Consider the following 25913-nt stretch of genomic DNA (forward strand, 5'->3'; position numbering starts at 1 on the left):
AAGGTGCTCTCATTCTCCTCTCTCCCTTTCCCTCTCTCCCAGATGTCACTGTTGTACATCCTAAACCCCAAGTCTACCCTCTTGTCCACACCTAGGAGGTCCTAAATATTCTATCACATGCTACAGCAGCTCAATTTTCGCAAAAAAAGATGAAGCCGAATCCGGTAAAAGTCCTCCCAAATGGGCCCTTTGAGTGCTTCTCATGTTCTCACGTTTGCCCATAAAGAAATGTCATTTTATTTGGTCCAGGAAAAGAACCACTCCAGTTGAGACAATTTCGAGGTCAGATTGATGTGAACATCTGCAATCAAGTGCGGCACAATTCGTCTATGTATGACATTTTTGGCTAAATGCATGTTCGAGGAAGTTCTTGCTTGGACAGAATCTGATTTGTTTTTACTCGCGAACAAAATTAGATGGCAATGCTATGCGTTAGATGCTTGAAAATAACGGTTTAAATAATCGATATTTTGTTCCATCATCAGATCTGAACCCTAAACCTCACCGGCAACAATGGATCGGTGGCAACGACATAAAGACAGCATCGACGACTAGGCCCTGTAGGAAACATGTCCTTAATGAGAAAAACCAAGAGATCAAGAAGAGACCGAACCAAAACACACACACACACACATGCAGGTGCAGATATAGTGAGGCCAGAGCTTTCCATACAACAGAAAATAATGACACGACTCAGAACAAAGCATCCGCAGACCTGATTAAAAGCTACACAAGCATAAACCAAGCCTCATGTTTTTCCCCTCACACATGAAGTTCCGAAGCGCTGTTAATCAAAATCAGCACTATGCACTAACAACTACCACAGTGAGCTCCCAATGTTTTCGCAGCTACATGACCTGCCAACAGATATCCTAAAGGTACAATCATTTACCAACAATGTAATCTTTTCATTTCAGCAAATTTCATTCCGCAAATGTGCCAATACTTCATGCTCTGTTACGTCAATGGCAATATGAGTAATTTTCACTCTTTCTCATTCAGCAAATTATTCTGCAGCCATCAGTTGTTTTTCGTTGGCAGTTGTCTCTCTAAAAGGAAAGAACTGATTAAGGCAAGTGCCTCTGCTGGCTTGTCTTGAGGCACATCATGGCCTGCTCCTCTGACAGTGGCCAGGGTCAACCCTTCATACTCAATAAACCTTCCAGCAACCTACATTGGATTCAATATCAAGCGAGCATTGAAAGGAAGTGCATTACTGGAATGGGAATTTTAGGGATTGTTTTAAGGTGTCCAACCTGATTGTTTCGGTACCATGGTTGCCACTGTGACTTCATAGGAAGGTCAAGTGCTTCGACCCAGTACCGGGTTCCAATAACTGGAACCCTGCCATCCATATCTCCACTGAAAAAAATGAAAGGAAAAGTCATAATTAGTCCCAAATAACAAGTAATCACTTGAAGTATTATATCAGTATCAGAACTCAAATGAGCATAATAACAGGTCATGGATGCTCCTGTTTGATGGGGCTTTGTGGAAAGAGGAACTGAACTACTCAAGGAAACGCCAGTCATCAGGTCAGTAACATTGGTCATCGTTTGTGGTTACTGATCATGTGCTACTAGTTGATCGGATAACGGAGGACAAGTGGGCTTTGCATACATGTGAGGTGCTTTAGATGCATTGTTCATCACATTCTTTTGTAATACTGAGTTTCATTCTTTTTTTCTTTCTTTCTTTTTCTTTTTTATTCTTTTGTAATGGCTGTGATTATTTGCTTGTTGCGGAGGCTGAAACTTCATATAAAAGTTTGGTGGTTATGAATTCAGTAAGTCAGCTGAAGAGATTTATGGCCAGGCCGAGTTACAATTTGCATTTAACAAATTTTGTTTAAACGTGATGGAATATTTGTATAAGTAATGGCGATCGTAAACCTACTCTTATGATTTCTAGTATAAAAGTTGCTATGATGTTCTGATTTCAAAAGTAAACAAGCAAACTGCAGAAGCCAAACCTGTAGACCCAAACTCTTAGTCCTGTCTTGACAAGCTTGGAGTAAAGAGGACGAACAGTAAATATGTTGTCGTCATAGTTGTCGAATACTGAGTAACTGCAACAAATTTTTATGAAGATAAACTTTCATGCCTAGCATTGATTATCAAATTGCTACTACAGATGCACCACAAGGAACTAAGGAAGATCATGCACATATGCCACCTGCAGATACTCCATCTTCTATCCTTGATCCATCCACTGATATTCGCATGAAGTGATTTCTGTACATCAATCCTGTTCAGGTAATCTTCAATGTGGGTTGAGTAGCACGGATCATATCCCGAATACATCCTCAATCTTTTGAACTTCTTCTGAAAAATTCACATTCAGTCATCTTCAGTTGCTTCCTTCATTTTCATCCTATTATCGTTCTGCTACAGTACTGGCAGAAGATATTGAACAGTGAAATTACCTTCACAGTCTTTTCTATTGTGCTGTCCGAGCTAGATGAAAGTGCTGACTCATCAGTATTGCACTTTGGTGCGTACACGTTGTAGATATCAATCTTATCATACTGAGTGTATACAAGGTTCATTGCATGGGCGCATTCCCCAGTAAAGAAGATGGTCCTGAAGTTGCAAACATTTTTTACATGCTGGTAAAGTTGATCAGAGATCACCGAGTGGCTCCAGGCAAACTCAACTAGCCCTTTTTCATCATAGTAATCATCAGTCACTGCATTGCCAACCTATCAAAGTTAGGTGTGTATTAGTGACTAAATCTTTGAGAGTATTTGGGTAGAACCGCCTGGGGACATCATATAATTCAGCTATAGAACGAATGATTCCAAACTCAGTTGCAAGAGAAGCATAAAACAAAAAAAAAGTACACTACAAGGATTAATTACTCTTTTCCTTCTTTTTCCTGTGGGAATAATTAGTTTGCAGTTGCTAAAACTAGAATAAACACTCTCTTTACTAACCAGTACATAGATATTCAGCAATAATCAGAAAGAAACTCTTCCCTATGACATGTAAAAGGAGCCTTCATGTGAGAAGTCCAAAACCTATTTGTCCATATAGGCTCCTCAAGTTACAAGTCCAGTACAATGCCATTGATGGAGACTCAATTATTTTAACTTTTTTATTACATTTTTTGTACTTTAAATTAAAACACAAATATGGAAAGGAGATGATTTTTATACACTTACAATAAATCCTTTCAAATTGATATGCTGATTCATTTCAAGATGCATGTTGCGCTCATACACCATTTCAGCAAGCTGAGGGACATAATGACCTGTTCCATCAGACTTGATCAGTACCCTCCACAAAGATTGTACTACATGTGTTTCACACGTTGACTGTTGTGCCTTGCCGCATATACCCTCACGTGTTTGTGTGTGACAAGTAAGATAATCACCATACTTAACTATGACACCTTTTCACTTTAGATTTGTTGGGTTAGCAATTTCTCTATTCTCTAATGCTGAATATTTTTGTTTCATTATTTTTTTATTTTGAAACAAAATAGTTATTCCAATTCCACTATGTTGGACGCATTTTTTGAACAGAACAATAACTCCCATCAAGTTGCTTCAGGACCTAACAAAAAGGCTATAGTTCGATTGTGGAATCCTTGTGTGAGGATGGACCGAAGGTTGTATTTTAGGATGCCTTTTTTGACTACAGAATAGTGGACAGTGGCAAGATAGGATTTATTCCTCGTGTACGTGCTTACCCTACTTATCGTTAAAGAAAGGCGAAAGGCGGTGTCCTTTTGTTGTGGGCTCATTCAATCTTGTGATTTCTTTGTTGGGAGAAAGGGAGCTGTCTGTCCATTTACCTGCATAGCTCTCTCCTGAGATGTAGAAGTCATGGCTCTTGTACTGAGGAAACCTGTTGAACCAATTCACTAAGAAGGTGTAGGTGTCCTCGGCTGGATTTTTTTGTAAATTTTCTGTTAGCAGTCAGAATAACTCAAACTTCACTTTCCGTTCAGTAGAAGAATCATGAGGCGAAGATCAGTACCAACGAAGCCATCGTCCATGTTGTCTAGGTCAGAGGTGGTATTTGAGTATGAGAAGCCAACTCCAACCGGAGACTCCAGGAACAGCAAGTTGGCCTCTGATGAAATTTAGACCAAGGACATAAAAGAACGAGTTACAGGCAATTTCTGAAACTATACTGAACATCGCCTTATTTTTTCTGAAAGAACTATAAATGCTTTTGGCAAGAAACACCAACCACAAGACAAGTAGTGAATGACAACAAACAGTTATATAGATGCTAGATTTCCCGGGGCTTCAGACATAACTAACAGAGTTACATTCTGAGACAGCAAAGGATGGAAGCTAAATAGATGAAGTTTCTCAAAAACACATCCATCTATAGGAGGTTTAACAGTATTACTAGGACTAGCAGCATTACCGATGTGACTTATGGCTGTAACAGATGCTATATGTACGTAACATAAGTGAAGAGCAGGAAAGAGAGCAGCTGACCTCTGGTCCATGCAAATTTGTTGAACTCCAACCCGGTCCCGTTGCCATTGACCAAGAGAGGCCCCATCTCAGAAGCTGCTCCATAGCCCACAGATGAGCAACCAGGGCCTGAAGATGCAAATTGAGTTCACTATCAGTGCAAAGAAGGCAAAGATTACTGAGTTAAAAAAATAAAATAAGCATCGAAAAGGCCAGAATTGAAATACAAGAAAAAGTAACAAGAACAAGAACTGCGTGCTTGTTGTTAAATGTTAAGTAAATTGCTCAACGTCACTCATTGTGCACTGCGAAGTCATGAAACATAAGAAATGACCGTGCATAAACATTTTCTCTTTGAACAAAGCAAGCAAGTGATCGACAACCTCCATTGAGCCAGAGCAGGAGAGGCTTCTGCGCCGGCGACGTTTGAGCCTCGAAGAACCAGTAGAAGAGCGCCCTCCCGCTGCGCTCGTTCACGGTGACGTACCCCGCGAACTGCGACACCAGCGGGCGCGGCGGCTGCCCGGGGAGGAACCGAACCCGGTCGCCCTCCTGCTCGCCCCTAGTAGCTGCGAGCACCGCCGCCGGCAGCGATGAGAGAGCGACTACGATGGTGAAGAGAGGACGTCGGCGTTGGTTCGCCGCAGAGGAAGAAGAGGCCATGAGGTTCTGTTCTGCTGCCTAGTGCAGAGAAGAGCTCTGTGTGTGGACAGCAGCGTGCCCGGTGCGCACTACCACCCACAGGCTCAGTACTAGTGTCACTGGGAGGGAGATGGATCGCTGCATGGTTTGGGCCATTTATAGCAAGCTGCCCTTGCTCTTGGTTTGTTATTTAGGGTGCTTTGAAAATAATGCATGTGGGCAAAACCAGTGGTGTGTGCTCCATCTCAAAAGGCGTTGACTGTTGACTGGTCAGCCGTTTACATTATTATTTCAGTTTGTGCAGCGACTTGTGAGCTACGCTTATCGTTCGCTCATTAGTCGTTATGTTGCAGCCTCTCGAGCTTCGAGATGGATTATCCGAACTTCCAAAGTTAAAGAGTAAATTTCTCAGGAATATTTAATTTATTTTTAGGAACACGGTACATCTGGAGATGCAAATTCAGTCATACTTATGAAAGTCTATAAAAAACTAAGCCTGCAGATAGAGATGCAAGTGGATACCTAAAGTGATTTTTATCACCTAATTATAGTTATATGTATACCATTTTTGTTTCTCTCTGCCTAAATTAGTTACTGGCCTATCATGTTAGCTATTTTTCAATGTCTAATTTAACTAATCCTTTCGTCCAAGATAATAAATCAATGTAGGAATTTAGGACGGATTGATAAGAAGGAAGAAGGTAAAAATACTTTTGTTTGCCCCTATTTATTAGTCATATTTGACGCTAATTGACTTCCACATGCGTATTCAGTTATTCACTTACTAAAGGGGTAACAATAACTTATTTTTGGAATAAATTTTAAGATCTAGAATAAACTTGTTTTTTCTTGGAATAGAGGGAGTAAGTTACAAGTAGGTCATCTCATTTCTATCATCGTCATATATTTTTAGCTATAAAATAATAACTTTGCTAATATTTAATTGTCCAGAATTTTGTCCGGAAATCACAAGAAACTATGGAAATTGTGGTTTGCACAGTTGCATAGTGAACGTGGTAGTACTGTAGGACTCGCTTGCTTCTTCCCTTCTTATATGCCATAGCAGTGTTCCTGCTTTCTTTCAAAAAAAAAACGTGGTGGTACTATAGAACATGCCGAACCAATTAATGCACGGCGACTCTCCGTCTGCTGACCTTCAAATGTCACTTTCGTTGGTTCAGGAAAAGAACCATGCCGGTTGGGACAATTTAGGGGTCAAGCTGATGTGTGAACTAGTGCCAAAATCAGTTGCAACAAAACAAGCAAAACACGTCAAGAGTTTATGACCTTTAACTCTTGGGAAGCTATACTGCTATGCCGAAGGAGCGGATTCTGTGTTACCTTATCAATAAGAAAAAACAATAATGAACTGTAAACGGAATATATTTTGCTCTAGCTTATTCAGTAAAAAATTCTGCACAATCCTAAGTTTGAGTACCAAACAACAGGGCCCTTGAGAGCCAAATTGCCTTTTACTTTTGGCATGATTCGTTGCTACATGCTCTAGTTTCCTTGCTTTGCTTTGCCGAGTATAAGATCTACAAAACCAGTCTGATTTTCCTCCCTGTTGCTTGCTGTATGTTTATTGTCATCACCTGTTGGTTCTTCTTCAGCATCAGTCTGCCATGGATGTGTTGGAACATTTGGGCTAGGCCCATTTATTTAATAATGAATTGAGAATTAAAAGACCCACGAGTTAATGCTCGGGAGTTATGATATGTGAGTAACGGTTTTTCCGTTGGAGAGTAATGGTTGTTAAATGGTGTCGATTGCAGGGAATAATGGTGCAAATTGATGGCCATTAGCGCAACTTGGGATATACACACCTATATAATGAGGCAGCCCCTCTAATTCTTTAAAAACGCTCTCACACAATCAAGATATTCCTGCTAAGCAGATCTCTCACTTCTCTCTTTGCTCTTCTGTTGCTGCTGTGTATTCATTCTCAACACAACTCTCTGCACGCATAGAAGCTTGCGTGAGCAGGCCTCCAGAACCTCCTCGTCTAAGTGATCCTGATCGGGATAGACCGGCAATAAGGTTTTTGGGGAGCGTACGAATACGCGACTGCTCGCTGTATGACTACTCCGAGCCTCAACACGTGTACGACAACTTTCTGCTCCAAGCCAACTAGTACGACTACTTTCTACTATAACGCGACTTGTTCGACTACTGATAAGGACATGACACCCATACATATGACCATGATTGGTGCATCACATGGAAAAGGAGTCCAGTAAGGGTGTCCAAGTAAAGAAGTAGGCCCAAAACTAATTCAATTTGAGTCGCCAAGGTGGAGGCCTAAAACAATTCAAGTTTGAGTCCATCTCGGAGTCCAGGAGCAGCACGCACAAAAAACGACGCCCAGATCGCATAAGGAGTTTGTCAGGGTGCTGCGCCATCGTCTTTTGGGCTGTTGGCCCGTTTATCATATTGAAGCCCAAAAGGGGCATGACCAGGGGGTCTAGGTCGATCCTTGGAGCATATACTCAGTAACCGCCACCAGATTAGGGTTTAGGTTTTGTTTAGTTCTAGTTTTTCCATCGAGAAACAAACATCTTTCATTGTAACTGTGATACTAAGTCTTTTTCCTGTGAATCAGGGCCCCGTTCTTGTTCTACACCACTGTGGCTTTTAGTCCTTTTGTGTTCAGAGTTTGAACCCCATATTCATCTTTGCTTCATACACATTTGCAATTTTAGATTGCGTGTTTATCCTTTCTTGCTTGTGTTTTTTGATTCGCTCGCAGGGAAAAGCCTTCTTGGCGAGATCAATCGAGTTGTACTTGGTTGATAACCAATAGAGCAGCGGTGTAACGGTTGCAGGGGTTTGAATCATGACTTATTAGAAGCTAGGATCGCCAACGTCGAGACTCCACCAATCGAAATTACCATACCTATCAGAAGATTGGGCCAGTCCTACTTCAAGTGATTTCAGGATTCAGGTTAACCATGAGGTATATTATCGTGTGTCCTTTAGATTCATCTTCTTCCATTACCAACATTCCACAAAACGCCCTACAAAAATATAATTCCGCTATCCTATAACCCCTTTGTGCCCCACAATTTTTCAGTTCAGTTTGCTTTTCTAAATTTTAGTCCCCCGCTGCGTCGTTGTGTTCATCGTGTCTTGGTCTTGTTCGTGGTCTTTAGTGTCAACTCTTGTTTTTGGTTTGCTGGTGCATGTGTTTGTTGCACACAGCCTAGGTTATAGATAAAGTGAGAGAGAGAAGAATTTTTTTCCACCACTAGATTTGATTGTTACATTTATTGGAGAGAAGGAAAGTCTAAATCATATATATATTTGGTTTTCTTTGTTTACTTATAAAAGATATATTTTGTTTCTTGCAGTAGTTCTTAAAAAAATAAAAAATGGCAAAGAGATACTAAGAAAAGCAAAAAAAAAGGCTGCACCAAAAGAAAAGGCAAAGAAAAAAATTAGAAGCACTTGCATCCTTTGTATACCTTGTATCGTTGCTTGCTTGACCTAGGTCCAGGACGAGTTTAGGCGCCATAGTTTGGGACTACTTTTCAGTCTTACAATTCTAAATCGAATTTTTGATATTCCTTACTACCATATTATGCCTACCCAAAGCTACACATATACTTAATGATCAGTACAGGTTCACCTTGCAACTGTTACACTTAAGCTTACAACAGATTGTGCCATCCTGTTGGCTTTGGTAAGAACGCTTGCAAGATGATGGTAAGCCGCTTGAAATATTGCAGTCCACTTATCCACCTCCCAATCCTAGTACTTGCTAGTTGATAGGGATAATACTTTTTGTGTTGTCTTTTGATATCTTCTAACAATATTAAGTTGTTCATATCCACCAACTTATGATGGCATAGGTGCTGATGAGTATATTGAGTGGGAAATAGCAATAAATAAAATATTTGCTAATCGTTCTATGTGTGCAAGGAGAAAGGTTCAGAATGCAACTACTGTATTGCGAGATCCTGCTTCAACTTGGTGGGAGAGGTTAAGTATACCAAATAAACCTCAAACTTGGAATGATATGAAATTTCTTATGAGAGAAATTTTTGTTAATCCACCTCCTGTATTGAATTCTAATGATGAGGTGCATCATCTAGATGATCAATCCATTGTCATTCCTCTTGCTATGGCTAACTTTTGCAGGATACCGTACAAAAGAGAGAGCACGTCATGAAAGAAAATGAAGTGCTCACAACCTCATGTTAAAATTTAGAACCGTCTTTTCATACTGCACTTGTTACTCCTGCTGAAAATGAGAGCAAAGGTAATGTCCATGGTGCTACACTCACGGATGGTGAGACTTCTCTTGATGTGCTGAATTATTCCACCAATCATGCTTTTATAGAGCAACTATTTGTGGAACCTACTTTTGATCTCTCTTTGTCACAAGATGACTTCCTCGATGTTCCTTGTGATAATGATGATTTGTGTGATAATGCTCTTGCTATACATGTTTTAAAACCACACACTTGCGCTGAAATTAAACATGTTATTCATATTGCTAGCGCAAACGATGAGCTCAAACTGTTGTCTTCTTTAAATAATCTGGGTTACATTGAATTTGATGTTCTCTATAATTTAAATTGTTTGAAAGATAGACTTATTTAATATGCTGATTTGCCATGGTTTTCTAGACACACATATGATGCTATTTGAAAATATAACATCAAAGGACAATCTATGATGCATCGAGTCTACATTTGTGGAAATCTGGAGTCTCCTTTTGTTGATCAAAATTATGATCGACTAGAGGGCTACCATACTAGTAAAATTTTCATCCAATGTTCCTCTAGTTTTGTTTGAAGAAATCTATTCCTGCATTATCTTTTGTTAGTACTAATCTTTTGCAAGATAATGTTGGCAACCATCGTGTGCATTCCGATCCAGGAGCCTACATGCTTGCTGAAACTTTTATATGAGATGACACACTAGCAACTTGGAAACATGGTCAGATTCCTCCTCACAATTATTTCGGTTTCCTTTATTTTCGCAACCCCGTTCTCCTTTGTGTTGTGCAAGATCAGTTTAGAGCACACTCGATGCCAAGGATGGCTTTTCGTCAATAAGGGGAGGATGATGATGACATGACACCATACATATGACCATGATTGGTGCATCATATGGAAAAGGAGTCTAGCAAGGGTGTCCAAGTAAAGAAGGAGGCCCAAGTCTAATTCAGTTCGAGTCGCCAAGATGGAGGCCCAAAACAACTCAAGTTCGAGTCCACCTCGGAGTCCAGGAGCAGCACGCACAAAAATGACGCCCAGGTCACATACGGAGTCCGTTTTGGACTTTCTTTATATGGATGGAAAAAGAATTTTATAGATCTTCCAATAGCACCAGTCCCACATCCAAATTCCATCTGAGTCAACGGGGATTGTTGAAACAAGTGGATATCTAGAATCTGTTAGGGTGTTGCGCCGTTATCTATTGGGCTGTTGGCCCAAGTATTATGTTGAAGCCCAAAAGGGGCATGACCAGTGGGTCTAGATCGATCCTTGGAGCATATATTCAGTAGTTGCTGCCAGATTAGGATTTGGATTTTGTTTAGTTCTAGTTTTCCATCGAGAAACAGACATCTTTCATTGTAACTGTGATGCCTAGTTCTTTTGCTGTAAATCAGGGCCCCATTCTTGTTCTACACCACTATAGTGATTAGTCCTTTTGTGTTCAGAGCTTGAACCCTATATTCATCTTTGCTTCATACACATTTGCAATTTCAGATTGTGTATTTATCCTTTCTTACTTGTGTTCTTAGATTCGCTCGTAGGGAAAAATCTTCTTGGCGAGGTCAATCGAGTTGTGCTTGGTTGGATAACCAATGGAGCAGTAGTGTAATGGTTGCAGGAGTTTAAATCGTGACTGATTAGAAGCCCGGATTGCCAACGTCAAAACTCCACCAATCGAAATTACCATACCTATCGGAAGATTGGACAAGTGCTACATCAACTACTTCGGCTACAACACGACGACATCAACTACTTCCTCTGCTACATCAAGAAGGACGCTCATGGGACTGCACTGCGTACATCTTCCTGCAACAACTAAGTTGGACTACTTCAAGCAAGACCAACCGAGTAGTATTCCTACTCCAGATGGTGATGGCGCATCCAATGCCTCCGGCAAAGGACCCGCCTCAGGGTACTACTCGAATCTTCTCTGGTTCATATTCTGTATTATGTTCTTGTTTAATAGAAGATTAACTTGAACACATGCACATATGATATGATCATTGTTGGGGGTGTGCTTTAGCCCGTCACCTAAGGCTAGGGACCCCCTTTGTGTAAAAGAGGCTAAGTTATGGGTCTAAGGGCTTGTTTGTGAGGTCTAGACACTTAGTTGCAGCGTTCAGGGATCTGTTTATAAGTTCTACGAACTTTTTTGTAAATATTAGAGATCTACTTATAATATTTTACCCCTCCAATGGAATAAATATAAACAACCGCCTCCTCCTCCCTATAAATAGAGCCCTAGGGCTTGGAGGAGGGTTTTTGTTATTTGTTATCTTGCTTGTTCGACTTGCTCTCCTTCTTACTCTGTTACTCTAAGGTTACTACGTTGAGCTTGAGTCCCATTTCCATCATTCTGTCTGGTTTCGGCTAGTCCGAACCCAACAGAGGTGCTTCCATTGTATCAGCATGCTCTAAGCTCTCTAAGCTCGTTGTTCTCCAACTAAGTTTGTTCAATGTAGTGAAATTAACTTACTAACCCCTCTCTTGAGGATAATTTCTCTTCGAGAAATGCAGAGTTATCATACTTAGCCTTTTGGAGAAGGTTATACGGAGGTCAGAGCTTTTGGAGAAGGTTATGATCTTATTAGTTTTCTACCTACATTGACTTAAAGAGAAGATCAAAGCTTTCGGAGAAGGTTATCACCCTATTGGTTTTCTATCTTTATTGATCTCCAGAGAAGGTGACTCTATTGACTCTTGACAAAGGTTATGACCTTATTGGTTTTCTACCTTCATTGACCTAAGAGAAGGTTAGGGCTTTCGGAGAAGTTTATCACCCTATTGGTTTTCTACCTCTATTGATCTCTAGAGAAGGTGATCTCTATTGACTCTTGACGAAGGTTATGACCTTATTAGTTTTCTACCTTCATTCACCTAAAGAGAAGGTCAGAGCTTTTGGAGAAGATTATCACCCTATTGGTTTTCTACCTTTATTGATCTCTAGAGAAGGTGATCTCTATTGATTCTTGGAGAAGGTTACGATATTATTGGTTTTCTACCTTCATTGACCTAGAAAAGGTTAGAGTTTTTGGAGAAGATTATAACAAAGCTTATCAACTTATTGGTTTTTGATCTCTATTGACTCTTGGAGAAGGTTATGACCTTAGTTTTCTACTTTCATTGACCCAGAGAAGGTTAGAGCTTTTGGAGAAGGTTATAATGAAGCTTATCAACTTATTAGTTTTTGATCTCTATTGACTCTCGGAAAAGGCTATGACCTTATTGGTTTTCTACATTCCTTGACCTATAAAGAAGGTCAGAGCTTTCTGAGAAGGTCACAATGAAGGTTATCACCTTATTGGCTTTCTAACTTTATTGATCTCTGAAGAAGATCAAAGTTTGTCTTGGGTTGAAGCAACGAAGAGTTGCAAACATCGACCATGCATCTAGAATGCTCAGCTTGAGTAAGTTAGCAAAGTTCCCATACCTCGCAAACTTTGCATACTTATCTAAAAGTGCAATCAGCACTAAAAATCCAAGGGGCTATCGAATCTAAGGGTATCGAAGTCAAAACACTTTCAGCTCAAAAGCAAAAGTGCAATAAGCACTGGAAAGCCAAGGAGTTGTCGAACCTAAGGGTATCGAAGCCAAAACATCTTCGACTCAGAAAATGAAAGTGCAATAAGCACTAGAAAGCTAAGAGACTTTCGAACCGAATGGTATCAAAGCCAAAACACTTTTGGCTCAAAAACTAAATTGCAACGCTCACTTAAAAGTCAAGGGGTTTCGAAAGTAACCAGAGGTCAAAAAATCTTCAGCTATATTTATGTAAATGCATTTATTCTATTTATACACATCAAAAGCATATATTAAATCATCTCATTACATGAACACATCATCTTCATGCATGGCAAAGAAAGAAATAGCTCCTCGGAGCTAAGAGGCTTGTGACCTCTACAATGAGACTTTACCTTCTAGCAATAAGTGTTGTGATACGATATGGCATGTTTCACTAAGAAAAGGTTACGAGGGTGACGGAGGCAACAAGATGGTTCAGCACTAACCTTCTCGTAAAGATACTAAGCTGTCGTAACCTTCGGTAGTAATGCCAGGACAAAGCACCACACCTCCGCGTGGCAGCAGCTACTTTTGCCGTGCCGCTCATTTCTGGCCAACGGAAATCAGCCAATCTCATCGAAGCTCATTTATCACCTTAAAGCAAAAAAAGAAGCTAGCAGCTCACCTTCGACTGCGCACTCCTTCCTCCCATCCAGCAGTTTTGGCAACTTTAGCTACTCAGCAGCAATACTGCTAATGTCACCTCCGCATGCACGCAAAGCCGCCGGGCATTAAAACACCACTTAGCCACCACCTATCAGGAAGCTCAAGCAAACGTAGCGTTGCGAAGCTGCCGCGACTGTGTCGCCGTGGCGCGTTGCGCGATGCGGAGCTACTGTTGTGTTCGGGCATCCTTCGAGCGAAGCTTCCGCGCTATCGTGCGGCGTTAAGCTGAAACAAGATATGTGTTAGAAGCTAAAAAAAACAGAGAGGACAACAGCGAAGGTCACCAACCACTTGCAAAAGCCCAAAATTGATGGCTGAGCACCTTCGGTCAAAGAAAAAAATTGCAAAAATACGAACCTATCATCCCAGAGAAGGAAAATGCAAGAGAAAAAGTTACTAGGCATTGTTGTTTTCAACAAGGAGTCCCTACTGTTGTCGTGTCAGACCGTGAAGCTTCGGCACCAGCAAAAATAGAAGCAGCAAAGAAAAACCGTAGCAGCTTCACCTTCGAACGTGGCACAAAGCCGCCAGGCTAAGCCAAAGGCCAACGGTCAACGGAAACTGGCAGACCCAGATCAACATGCACCGAAGCAGCAGCTATATATATGTCTGTCCGTGTTACCTTCGAACATGGAGCAAGTTAATGATCGTCTGATTTTCACTTTTCCCCAAGCGAACAAGCGAAGGTGCCGACAGTTCAATATTTCCGATCGAAGTAGACATGCTACAGATAAGAGCAGTCCATTATATATATTAGCGAAGCTGGCGATCAAAGCAGGCTCAATCATCCCATCACCTTCGACTAGGAAAATAATAAGCAGGCTACATGACAACAAGGCTGAGAACTGCAGGCTAAACACCAAGCGAAGGTCACTAGCTGAATTATGAACATCCAAAACCAATGGCACAGATCAGCTTCAATCAAAGAAACTTCAAGCGAAGGAAAAGCTCACGGCAAGAATCAGAAGCCATTAAGCAACGCCATTCAGCAGGTCACATGCAAGCAAGCTCATCACAAGCAAGCAAGCAGCAAAACTCCAACCTAACACATGTATACGGCCCCGAGGCTACATCACCTTCGAGCAGCCGCACGTCGCTGCAACGACAAGTCTCTGCTCATATCAAGCGACACCATGACCTTCGATATCGTCAACAACTTTGCCTCCGCTGCTATGTCGGCTCAAAGGGCTCGCCGTGATCTTCGGCATCGCCAACGACTTCGCCTCCGCCGCTACGTCGGCTCGACGGGCTCGCCGTGACCTTCGGCATATCGTCAACAACTTCGCCTCCACCGCTACGTCGGCTCGAGGGGCTCGCTGTGACCTTCGGCATATCGTCAACAACTTTACCTCTGCCGCTACGTCGGCTCGAGGGACTCGCCGTGACCTTCGGCATCATCAACGACTTCGCCCTGGTCGATACTTCGGCTCGAGGGGCCTGCCGGTTCATCATCACCTTCAATGGCTCGAGTGCTTGACAACTACATCACCTTCGATCATCGCTACAACTACAACATCTATGTCATCTATGCCGACTACTTCAACTACTTATCTGACAAACACTAGCCAAGAGTGGGCTAGAGGGCATACTGGAGGACAAGTCCATCCTAGATGAGAGAGTCTTGCCCGGTGCTCGTGAGATAAGGCTTGAAGATGTTGCGGCACCTTCGGCTACAACTACTTCGACCACTAGCTTTTGTAGCAAGGTCTACTATTTGAAGCATGGAAATGGAGCCACTCGCTGGCCGAAGCTCAGGTATAACCTAAAGTTGGCACTTGTGCAAATTCAAACATGTGCGTGCTCTTTTCTCCATGCCCTTTTTTCCTACTGGATTTTTAGGATGGAGTTTTTAGCGAGACGCACATGATGGGTTGCAAAGGATATTTCTTGCAACCGGAGTTCGGATTGTAGATATGCCTCTTTTAACAAGATCAGCTACTCGGACTTGTTGTGCTAGCCAAGACCAAATAGCTGAGGGGTTGCTGTTGGGGTGTGCCTAGGCCGTCAGCTAAGGCTAGGGACCCCATTTATATAAAAGAGTATAAAAGAGGCTAAGTTAGGGATCCAAGGGCTCATTTATGAGGTCTAGACACTTAGTTGCAGCGTCAAGGGATGTGTTTATAAGTTACAGGGACTTCTTTATAAATCTTAAGGACCTACTTATAATATTTGACCCACCAATTGAATAAATATAAACAACCTCCTCCTGCTCCCTGTAAATAAAGCCCTAGAGCTTGGAGGAGAGAATATTTGGCTATTTATTCTTTTGCTTATTCGGCTTGTTCTCCTTCTTACTCCGTTACTCTAACTTGTTACTCTAAGATTACTACTACATTGAGCTTGAGTTTTATTTCGATCATTTTATCTGGTTTCAGCTAGTCCGAATCCAACAAAACACAAGATCACCGTAATTTGTTATGATTAAAATATTAATTGTCGGAATTAAAATATACGTAAGACGTATAACAAGATGTGGCTTCGTACGAGCCAGGAGCACGGTGACGGAGTCCGTCCCTGTGTGATGATGGCTTCAACACCTCTCTGCGTCTGGTGCTGCAGAAGAAAGCGACACCTCTGCATCTTATGCAATTGTGTAGGGTGTAATCTTTTGTACTGTTTAGGTTTTGATGGAGCACTTGACCCGATCTGATTAGATTGGTTAGACTTGCTTACCATGCGTTGTCAGTACAAGCGCCCTCACTGCTACACTGGATTGTCTTGAGATAAGTCATGGCCTGCTCCTCTGGCCATTGTCAGTCCCTCGTACTCAACGAACCGTCCAGCAACCTACAATAGGTACTGTATCAAATGAACATTGCAAAAAGTTTGAATTTGTAATCTTCATTTTGTGTAAAGATTGCCAATGTATAAATATTGTAACCTCAGACTTTTCAGGTGGCCAACTTGATTATTTAGCTACCATGGTTGCCACTGTGACTTGAAAGGAAGGCCAAGATTATAAAGATGATTCTAAATGAATGTATTTAGCCTTTATTTTTTTGTCAATTCTAAATAATAAAAAAAGATGGTTTCTGAATTCCCAAAATAAATCTTTTAGATTGATATATGCTGGTTTCTTTCAAACTGATTGTTGCGCTCATAAACCACTTCAGCAAGCTGAGGAACATAATGATCTGTTTCATCGTAGTTAGCCGGTACCATAATCATAATTTTCTCCATAGTTAATCAGTATATTAATTATAAAGATTGGGTTGCATGTGTTCCACGCATTTACTGCTGTGGCTCGCCTCATAGACTTTCATGTGTTTTTGTGGGTGTTCCACTATTCTTAAAAATTAATACTTTTCACCGTTCTCTTTTCATTGCAAGATGACTTCTACTCTTTGACCCTCACTATAATTGATTGTGTTTTGCTTTTTCAGCGCCAAAAGAAAAGAATTATTCCAGTTCCAATTGGTCTGATGCGTTTGCTAACAGAATAAGAGCCCCCCATGAACTTGGTTCAGGACCTAACAAAGGCAGTAGCATTATCCTTCTGTTGTGGCCACCAAAGACTGCAGAGAAAAGGACCTGCATATATTTTTGGCTAATGCTTTTTGACTAGAGAATAGTGGATAGTGGAAAGATAGGATTCCTTCCTATTTTGCATGCTGATGCTACCGATCATTAAAAAAAAGGGCGAAAGATGATATCTTTCATTGCGGGGAATTTCAATCTTTGCAATATATGTGTTGGGTGAAAACGGGCTGCCTGCCTCTTACCTGCAAGCTCTCTCCAGCGATCTAAGGGAAGGTAATGAACCAATTTAGGGTCTGTTTAGCATTTAGTGTCTGTTTGGCATAGCTCTGAACTCCATCAATTTCAAATAATTTATAGTCAAACAACTCAACTCCAAAATTCTATGGAATTTTCTGGAGCTATAGTTCAAATTGGTTTGGAATTCTAAAACACCTCTTTTTGCAGCTCTAGAACCATCGAATATCGATTTAGACGTGGAGTTCAGTCAAATTCCCTCCCTCCCGACTCCCTCCCGACGCCGGCATCTCGGCTCCCACCGCCGGCGCCGGTCAGGGCGCGCCACCCCGCCGCCAGGAGGCGGCCTCATCCGCCCCCGTCCTCCCCTCCGCCATGCGCTGCCTCGTGCGTCGCCCCTCCGCCGTGCGCCGCCCCTCCGCCAAGCAACGCTGCATCCCTTCCGTGCTCATCTCTCTCTCTACCGAGCAATCCACCAAGCAAAGCTGCATCCCTTCCGTGCTCAATTTTTCCCCCAACCAGAAACCACCGCCAGCCCCTCTCTGTTCTTGTAAGGGGGCAGGACACCTCAGCTCACCTCTCTGCTCTGATCTCCCTCCGATTTCTTTACCGCAAGAACCAGCACCTGTTCCATTCCTATCTCACGTAGGCAAGCAGCATAGCAGCTTCGCGGCGCAGCTCGCGGACACCGAGGCCGCGGCGCTACGGCCGCTGCCGGGCGTCGCGTCGGTGCGCGCCGACCGCCGGGGGGAGCTGCCGTGGCCAACGAGGCGCCATGGGTGCTGACCGTCAAAAGAAAAATAAGAAAAAAAAGTGTATGACAGGTGGGTCCTGCGAACCAGGGCAACAATGCCAATACATCCTGAAAATCATATTTTCTGGAGTTGAGAACACCTCATAGTCAAACACCTTAGAAACCTAGCTCCAACTTCATCCAGAGGTAAAGGTGCCGTCCAAAGCTAAAGTAGCACCTTAAAAATCTAGCTCCAACTTCATCCAAAACTAAGGGCGTGTTTGGCATGACTCTGGAGTTCAACTCCAAAGGGGAGCAGGCCAGAGCCAGCCAAACATCCCAACTTCGGAGCAAAATGCTCCCGGAGCCAGTAGTGTATCTTGGAGCGGAGCAACGGAGCACCAGGTTTCCAGCTCCAAATGCTCCTATTACGAACGTCGTCGTGGAGTTCCAGTGAATTTACCCGCCAGTGCCACTCGTTACAAAGAAAACGTTTTGTTTCTGGTTCTTTTCTTCTCTCCCGAACTCGTCTCTCCCGTCTCTCCCGCTACCCACAGCTCTCCACCGCCCGTTCTGCCCTAACCGCCGCCGCCCGGGAGGCCACCCGCCGCCGCCCCTCCTCCGGGCCCCCGCCGCCCTCCGAGTCCCCGCCAGCCTCCGGCCCCCCGCCGTGTCTCCCCCCGCCGCATCTCCCCCCGCCGGCCGCATCTCCCCCCCCCCCCCGCCGCATCTCCCCGCCCCCCGCCGCATCGGCCCCCGGCGCCTCCGCCCGCCGCCGCATCCGCCCCGCCCGCTGCATCGCCCCCCGCCGCGTCTAGGCCCCTGCCCGCCGCATCGCCCCCCGCCCGGCGCATCGCCCCCCGCCGCGTGTAGGCCCCCGCCCGCCGCATCGCCCCCCGCCCGTGTAGGCCCCCGCCCGCCGCATCGGCCCTGCCCCCCGCCCGCCGCATCGCCCCCCGCCGCGTGTCCCTCCGCCGGCAAGGTTAGCAGTAGGCATTACTCTGTTTTGATGTGCTCCTTTTAAGCATTTTGTACAGATGATTAAAGATTAAGCTTTCTTTTACTATAGGATGGAAGGCCATGTACTGTGATTATTTGTATTTGTATCTGTTTGTTGGTGGATGATTTTAATGTATATATCATGATTTGAAAGGACACATGTGCAAGTTTTCCCTTAATATATATAAGTGTTCTATCTCTAATCATAAATGTATAGAACCCAACATGCTAAATACTATTTCTCCAGTGGGTTACATATCAAACTTGCAAAAAATTCTTACTTGGATATCGTGCATTTGAACAAGTGTGCATTTGAACAAGTCATATTATTTTATCTGCAACATGTAGTATAGATCTTATGAAGCCAACAACTATTATACCAGCACTAGTATTTTCTGATGCATGGAAGCATGTGGCAGCATAAAGTAGTGGTGCACACAGCATATATGCATCCTTAGCTTCCTCTGAATTTATTTTGTTCTCCATTTTTTAAAATATTGCTGAGAGGTGTCAGCAACATGTTATTGGGGATGTTTTAGAGGATAGAAATTGATGATTTCTAAGTTGTTTTAGATGGTTGAAATTGATTGGAATGCTGTGAACACTCGGGAACTTTGCAAATTATTTGCTGAACAAGTTCGTAGAGGGAATCGTCCCAACACGTGTTTGAATTCGGTTGGGTATGCTGAAGTTGAGAAAGGGATGAAAGATAGACTCGTCCCAAACATATGAATACTTATGAGATACTTGCAATTTTCCTATTCATTTGTTCCGGTTGTGAGTCCAATTGGAGGTGCCAAAACAAGTTCAAACACTCAGGAGAAACTATTAGTAGAAAATTCCATGAGGTGCTAGATTGTCTGGTGGCGATGGCTGAACAGTACTTGAGACCAACCAATCCTAATTTTCCCACCATCCACAAGAGGATTCGGAATGATAAAAGAGCGTATCCACACTTCAAGGATTGCATTGGTGCACTTGATGGCACTCATATTCGTGTCTCTGTTTCACCTGATGAACAAGTTAGGTACATTGGAAAGACGGGCATTCCAACTCAAAATGTGCTTGCTGTTTGTGATTTTGATATGCGTTTCACCTATGTGGCTGCTGGTCAACCGGGGTCTTACCATGACACAAGTGTATTGTACCATGCATTTGAGGTAGATGAAGATCACTTCCCACATCCTCCAGAAGGGAAGTACTATGTTGTAGATGCGGGCTATCCTAACCGCCCGGGATACTTGGCTCCATACAAAGGTGAAAGATATCATTTGCCCGAGTGGCATAGAGGTATGGAACCTAATAGTCCAAAGGAGAAGTTCAATCGGGTGCACTCGTCTGTTCGTAACATTATTGAGCGGACATTTGGACTATGGAAGATGAAATGGCAAATATTGTACAAGATGCCTAAATATACCATGCACACACAAAAAAAGATTGTTGCTGCCACTATGGTCCTCCACAATTTCATTCGTGAGCACTCAAGTGGTGATGTGGATTTTGCTAACTTTGATCGAGATCCTAACTTCGTGCCTACGATCCCTGATAGGTACAACAAGTATGCAGTGTCACCACATGCCTCTGATGATTCAACAACTGAAGCAAGCTTTCTTACCATGGATGGATTTCGCGATAGAATAGCGACATCTCTTTCTCTAGCTTGGAATTAGAATCTAATGTTTAGTTAGAAGGTTAGATGAAGACAATGGCCTTGTAATATTTTAGTAATTGTGATCAGTACAATGACTCATTTCTCAGTATCGTGGGCGAATATTTCAATTTCCTTTGATGAATTAATGGCAAAAACAATTACATATGCTTCACCATGCTCAACAAACATACATTCAACAAACAGGGGTAAGAATATCTTTCCACACTCAAAAACCTCTTTTCTGGAGCCGTGAACACCAATCTTGCCAAACACCACAAAAACTCCAGAGCAGAGTTGCTCCACCCTGGAGTTCTGGAGCAGAGCAGCTCCGGGACGGAGCAGAGCCATGCCAAACACGCCCTAACTCTACCTCCAACTTCAGCTCCAACTTTACCCAGATCTAACTCTACCTGCTCTAACCTAGCTCCAACTTCACTCAGAGCTAACTCTACCTACTCCAACTCTACCCAGAGCTAACTCCACCAGAAGTTTTGGAGTGGAGCTGTTCCAGATAGAGTTGGAGCCATCCCAAACGTAACCTTAAAATGGCCTTATAAGAAGGTGTAGGTGTAGGTGTCCTCGGCTGCAGCATTTTATAATTTCGGTTAATAAGCAAGAGCAACTCAAACGTGATATTCTGTTCAGTAAAAATCATGAGATGAAGATCAATATCGACAAAGCGATCATCCACGTTTTCTAGGGCGGAGGTGGTATCTATATATGAAAAGCCAATGCCAACAGGTCACAGGTGGACTCCAAGAAGAGCAGGTTGGCCTCCGGTGATATATATTATTATAAGATGAGTAACAGCTTACTGGATACTTTCTGAAGCAGTTAAGTTAAGCTTCATTTTCTGAAAAGACCACAAAACTATTTGGTAGCATACATCAATCCATGAAAAATATCTCGCCTGAGTTTTTTTTTACAGATAAAATGCAAGAGAACTGCATGCTAATGCATATCCAATGCAAGCCATCACCTGGTTTGATACACGCTCACATTTCTAGAGGAACCACAAGCATGGCAAATTGAGTTGCATGCTGATACGGAGAGAAGAAACGACCAGAAAAAAGAACAGCCAATGAAGAAAGTTTATATGAAACAAGCATGGAGATGCAATTGTTATTATAGGTTTAATTTTATTAGTAGTAGCATCACTGATGTGACGTGTGTGGAGGTAATACAGCATTCTTCATGTAGAAGAAGAGTGAGTGAGGCTAGCTGACCTTCAATTTATTCCATGAAAATTTTGTTCAAGTATAAACGGTTCCATCTTCCATTGTCATTGACCACGAGAGGCCCCAGCTCAGAAGCTACTCAATAGCCCACAGATGGGCAACCAGATTTAAATGACAGTGAAAGGTTTGCATAGGCTAAATACAGAAGAATGACTTTTAAACAAATAACAATTAGCAATTAACTTCTTTCTCTAGAAAAGAGCATAGATAAACAAGAAAATAAACTGTAATAAAGAAACCGAACGTTCTAGTGTTTCTCCCAATATTTTGAGAAATTTCATTTTCTTTGGACCAGCAAAAGCACTCGGTTGAGACAACTTTGAGGTCAGATTGATGTGTGCAGAGGCCAGATCGAACGGCAACTTGAATCAGGCGAGTTTTCAGAAGTTTGGGCAGAATCCCAATTGAAGTTAATATCTACCTTTACTACAAATACAGAATTACCATCTGAAATATGCAAATCTTATTCACGAAGCGAGCAAATAACGATAGCACTCAAAAGGTGTGTGATGACCAAGATTCAGAAGCATCCACAGACCTGAATTAGAAGCTACACAAGCATAAACCAAGCTTCATGTTTTTAACCCCCATACATCAAGTTTTGGGAGGCTGTTAACCAACATCAGCGGTAGACACTAACTACCACGATGAACACTGGACTCTCAAAGTTTCAGCTGCTACAACCATTTACCAACGACCTGGGAATTATTATTTTCCTTCTTCCTTAGCACCCTGCACAAGGTCAAATATCCAAGACATGAGTCGGGCTATCACTTTGATGGTGGCCTCCCATCATCGTCGTCGTCACCATCATCATCCCCCTCGTCGTCATCATCACCTGACCTCTTCCTCTTTGCAGAGGACTGCACCTTCACAGAATCCTCACCATCATCAGCATCATCTTCTTTGTCAATCTCCTCATCCTCGCTGCCATCACCATTTTCTTGCGGCTCAAAGTCGCTGGAGTACTCTTCGTCTTCAGCCCGACCTAGAGGCTGGACCAGATACTCTGTTCCCAGTTCCTCCTGCAGAATTTCAACCAGTGTAACCACCATAGTCCAGATCTCACAAGGATGTCAAAGCAATCCGCTTCATCTTTCTAAAGATAGTTCAATCAAAATCCTTAATGCCAAATAAGTTTATGGGATCAGACTGACGTGCAATTTTCCATCATATACATAAATCCATAAAAGGATATCTGAAATGAATTGTTCATCACTTCCCAAATACAGCAGCATAAGTAAGTAACCATACAAACACGCCGACATAAAAATTCTGAAGAAAAAAAACAACCAGAAAAACTCAAGAAACCTGACTTGATTCACCAAAAGATTAATACATATGTATATTAGGCTCAGATCTACAGAGTATGGGATCAGACTGACGTGCAAGGTATAATCAAGAGGTAGATAACATTTATCTACCTTAAGAAACAACCTTAGAATATGTTCTCGTCATTTCCCAGCAAGAGCATGGAGGATAAGGTGCTCTCACTCTTTGCACTGGATAGCAATAACTTTTTCCATTTTACCAGAAATTAGGCCACTTGAAACAAAGCTCTATTTTTCAAAAGAGGAAAAACAGAGCAGGTGCTTTTGATCACACAGCAAATCAGTTTCTTTGCAGAGCTCATCCTCAGAAACAGCCTCTGATAGAAATCATCAGCTCCAAAGGCACACAGCATAAGCCGCAAGAAAACTGATAGTTTCCAATTGCGTAGATTTAACAAAATAACTAAAGACATCAATGGGCTCTTAGATAGTTATGCTGAAATAGTCAGCCCATATTCCTCCATGAATAGCTGGTACAAGTATGCAACAAATCCTTTAGATCAGAATGGCAAATCAGTTCTTTTGCAGCACTAGGAGATCTTTGGGTAGGCACCAGCCCATATGCCTAAGGAAGACGCTCTCCAGAAACAACCTCTGATAAGAATGATCATCTCCAAAAGCACATGATTAAGCCTCAAGAAAATCTTAACAAACAATTTCCATTTTTGAAGAGTTAAGCAAACTTCAGTTCTAAAAAGGCTACTATGGTAAAAGTCTCAAAATAGTTAGATCTCTTGCAGCCCAGATGTTCAGAGTCAAAATTCCAAACATAAGTTGAAAGCCGGAATGAACTGCATGAAGCAAGCCCATATGTTTAGAGTTGGATCCTTAAAATAAGATTAAGACATATTAGTCTCAGTTGTATAGCTCATGAACATAAGAAGTCAAAAACAAATGTTTCTTTTCGTCAAAACAAAAAAATAAAATAAAAAACAAATCCAAGGGAATATTCTGGAGAAACCGGATGGGCCTCTGATGGGCTACACACCACAGACCACCCAAAAAGGCAAGACAAGTCGATAATGCAAATAAAAACTCCTGCATCTTTTCAATGGCAACTACAAACAACAAGACCAGTGAAAGGGCAGGCAAATAGTGTGCGGCAGGGTACAATCCCCAGATCTAACGAACAACATAGACTCCGAAATCTTTTTTGCAGAGTTGGCCAAAAAACTTTATTTAGACAGATCCAGATGTCTAAGCCTTAGTATGACATGGACATCCGAAGACACTAATTTTTGCACTAACAAGGTAGAAATCACAGGAAGTAGAGCGAGAGTTTTTAACCTTCACATATAAGGCTACGACAAGAAAGCTGCCCGAAACACTCAGACATACGGGAAAACGTAAGAACTAAACAGATGCATGTTATCTGAGAAGAAAGCACTACGAAAATCTGTTCTTCCGTGAACAGAGCATGACAGATCTAGATATTTTTTGAGGAATCAATCGCAGCACAAGATTAACAACAAAAAAGATGCATACAGAAGCAACAGTACACAGATCTACCAGCACGGAATTATACCTCCTGGTCGTCTTCACCATCATCGTTGTCGTCGTCATCGTCATCATCGCCGTCACCGCTCGCCGCCTCCCCATTGTCATCGTCATCCTCGTCGGAGATCTCTATGACCCCCGCCGCCTCCTTCTCCTCCCCCTGCACATCCTCTTCCTCATCGTCCTCCTCGCCCTCTCCCTCATCATCCTCGTCGCCATCTTCCTCCCCATCGACTGCATCCTCCCCGTCATCCTCCCCATCGGCAGCCACCTCCCCCTCCTCTTCGCCGTCCACCACCTCATCCGCCTCCGCCGCCTTCTTGGCGGCCACTGCCTTCTTGCCGACCATCTCCGTCGCCCGCTCGTCCGCCTCCACCTCCACCTCTGGCTTGATCTCAGGCACACGAATTCTTGCAGCGAAATCAGATTTGTTTAATTATCATACAACGAATTCGTGTGCGTGACCGGCGGCGGCTCTGGGCGCTACGGCTGGCCTGCGTTCCGGCGGCCGGGGACTTCGGACGAGGGGCGCTCGAGAGAGAGGAGATGGGGCGCTCACCGACGGCGGAGAAGGATTAGATTTGGCCGGAATTTAGCCCGGCGGCGGTGGCGGGGCTCGTCAGGTGGCGAAAGAAGATGCTGGGTGGTGGAGTAGGTGCGGCTCGGCGTGGTGATGCTCGTGGTGATGGCTGCACGCTTGATTGATCGCGGGTTGCTGCGAATCGGACGCGGGAAAGGGGCGACGGCGCTCGGCGCGGCCGAGCGGCTCCGCAGCGGCGGCGGCAGTGTGCGCAGGCATAGGCGAGGCAACAGGGGACGTGATGTGACAACTAAAAGCACGGAGAGCGTCTCCAAACCCTAAGCCAGTTCTCACACTTTATATTTCCGTTTAGACCCTTTAGTTCCGAAAAGATAAAATTTATCCTGTTAAATAAATTCTGTTTATAAAATTTTTGCACAAATGGACGCTAATTCACGAGACGAATTTAATGAGCTTAATTATTTTATGATTTGATATAGTGATGCTACAGTAACCCTCCACTAATCATGAATTAATATATTTTATTAGTTTGTCTCGGGAATTAGCCTAGAGATTATGCAATTAGCTTTGTAATTAGATTTTAATTAATACTTCTAAATGATAAAATTCTTTTTGATGTGACAGGACTAAAGTTTAACCCTCCAAAACTAAACACCCTCTTAGCTATCCATTTAGTTAA

The 25913-nt window shown here is 42.8% G+C and overlaps 2 protein-coding genes and 3 non-coding genes across 5 annotated transcripts; all 5 read right to left on the minus strand.

Annotated features, from left to right (window-relative positions):
• Positions 1 to 662: 662 nt before the first annotated feature.
• On the minus strand, positions 663 to 5185 carry LOC112893783 (serine carboxypeptidase-like 26). Its single transcript, XM_025961277.1, has 10 exons — positions 4819 to 5185; positions 4457 to 4564; positions 3984 to 4079; positions 3799 to 3891; positions 3164 to 3252; positions 2426 to 2701; positions 2176 to 2324; positions 1973 to 2068; positions 1257 to 1362; positions 663 to 1170 (listed from the first exon to the last, which is right to left on the minus strand). The coding sequence occupies exons 1-10, from the start codon at positions 5096 to 5098 to the stop codon at positions 1021 to 1023; spliced, it is 1443 nt and encodes a 480-aa protein (XP_025817062.1). The 5' UTR covers positions 5099 to 5185; the 3' UTR covers positions 663 to 1020.
• A 17143-nt stretch (positions 5186 to 22328) lies between these two features.
• Positions 22329 to 25548, minus strand: LOC112892672 (acidic leucine-rich nuclear phosphoprotein 32-related protein-like; the record flags this gene model as incomplete). The annotated part of the gene is made up of 3 exons (XM_025959805.1): positions 22329 to 22890; positions 24722 to 25103; positions 25253 to 25548. Coding segments are annotated over 3 exons (933 nt in total), but the record flags the coding sequence as incomplete, so codon positions are not given.
• LOC112896074 lies at positions 23006 to 23092 on the minus strand. Its single transcript, XR_003229363.1, has one exon. It is a non-coding gene; the product is annotated as a small nucleolar RNA Z122 (small nucleolar RNA).
• On the minus strand, positions 23234 to 23331 carry LOC112896076. The gene has a single exon (XR_003229365.1). It is a non-coding gene; the product is annotated as a small nucleolar RNA Z122 (small nucleolar RNA).
• Positions 23690 to 23815, minus strand: LOC112896082. The gene has a single exon (XR_003229370.1). It is a non-coding gene; the product is annotated as a small nucleolar RNA Z119 (small nucleolar RNA).
• Positions 25549 to 25913: the final 365 nt, after the last annotated feature.

Source organism: Panicum hallii, chromosome 5 (genome assembly GCF_002211085.1).
Source record: "Panicum hallii strain FIL2 chromosome 5, PHallii_v3.1, whole genome shotgun sequence".
Classification (NCBI taxonomy): domain Eukaryota; kingdom Viridiplantae; phylum Streptophyta; class Magnoliopsida; order Poales; family Poaceae; genus Panicum; species Panicum hallii.

Coding starts and splice junctions, on each gene's coding strand:
- LOC112893783 (XM_025961277.1), bottom strand. CDS start 5,098: ATGGCCTCTTCTTCCTCTGCGGCGAACCAACGCCGACGTCCTCTCTTC. Junction 3,892..3,983: donor CATGGACGATGGCTTCGTTG/GTACTGATCTTC, acceptor AAAAAAATCCAG/CCGAGGACACCTACACCTTC. Junction 2,702..3,163: donor TCAATTTGAAAGGATTTATT/GTAAGTGTATAA, acceptor TAACTTTGATAG/GTTGGCAATGCAGTGACTGA.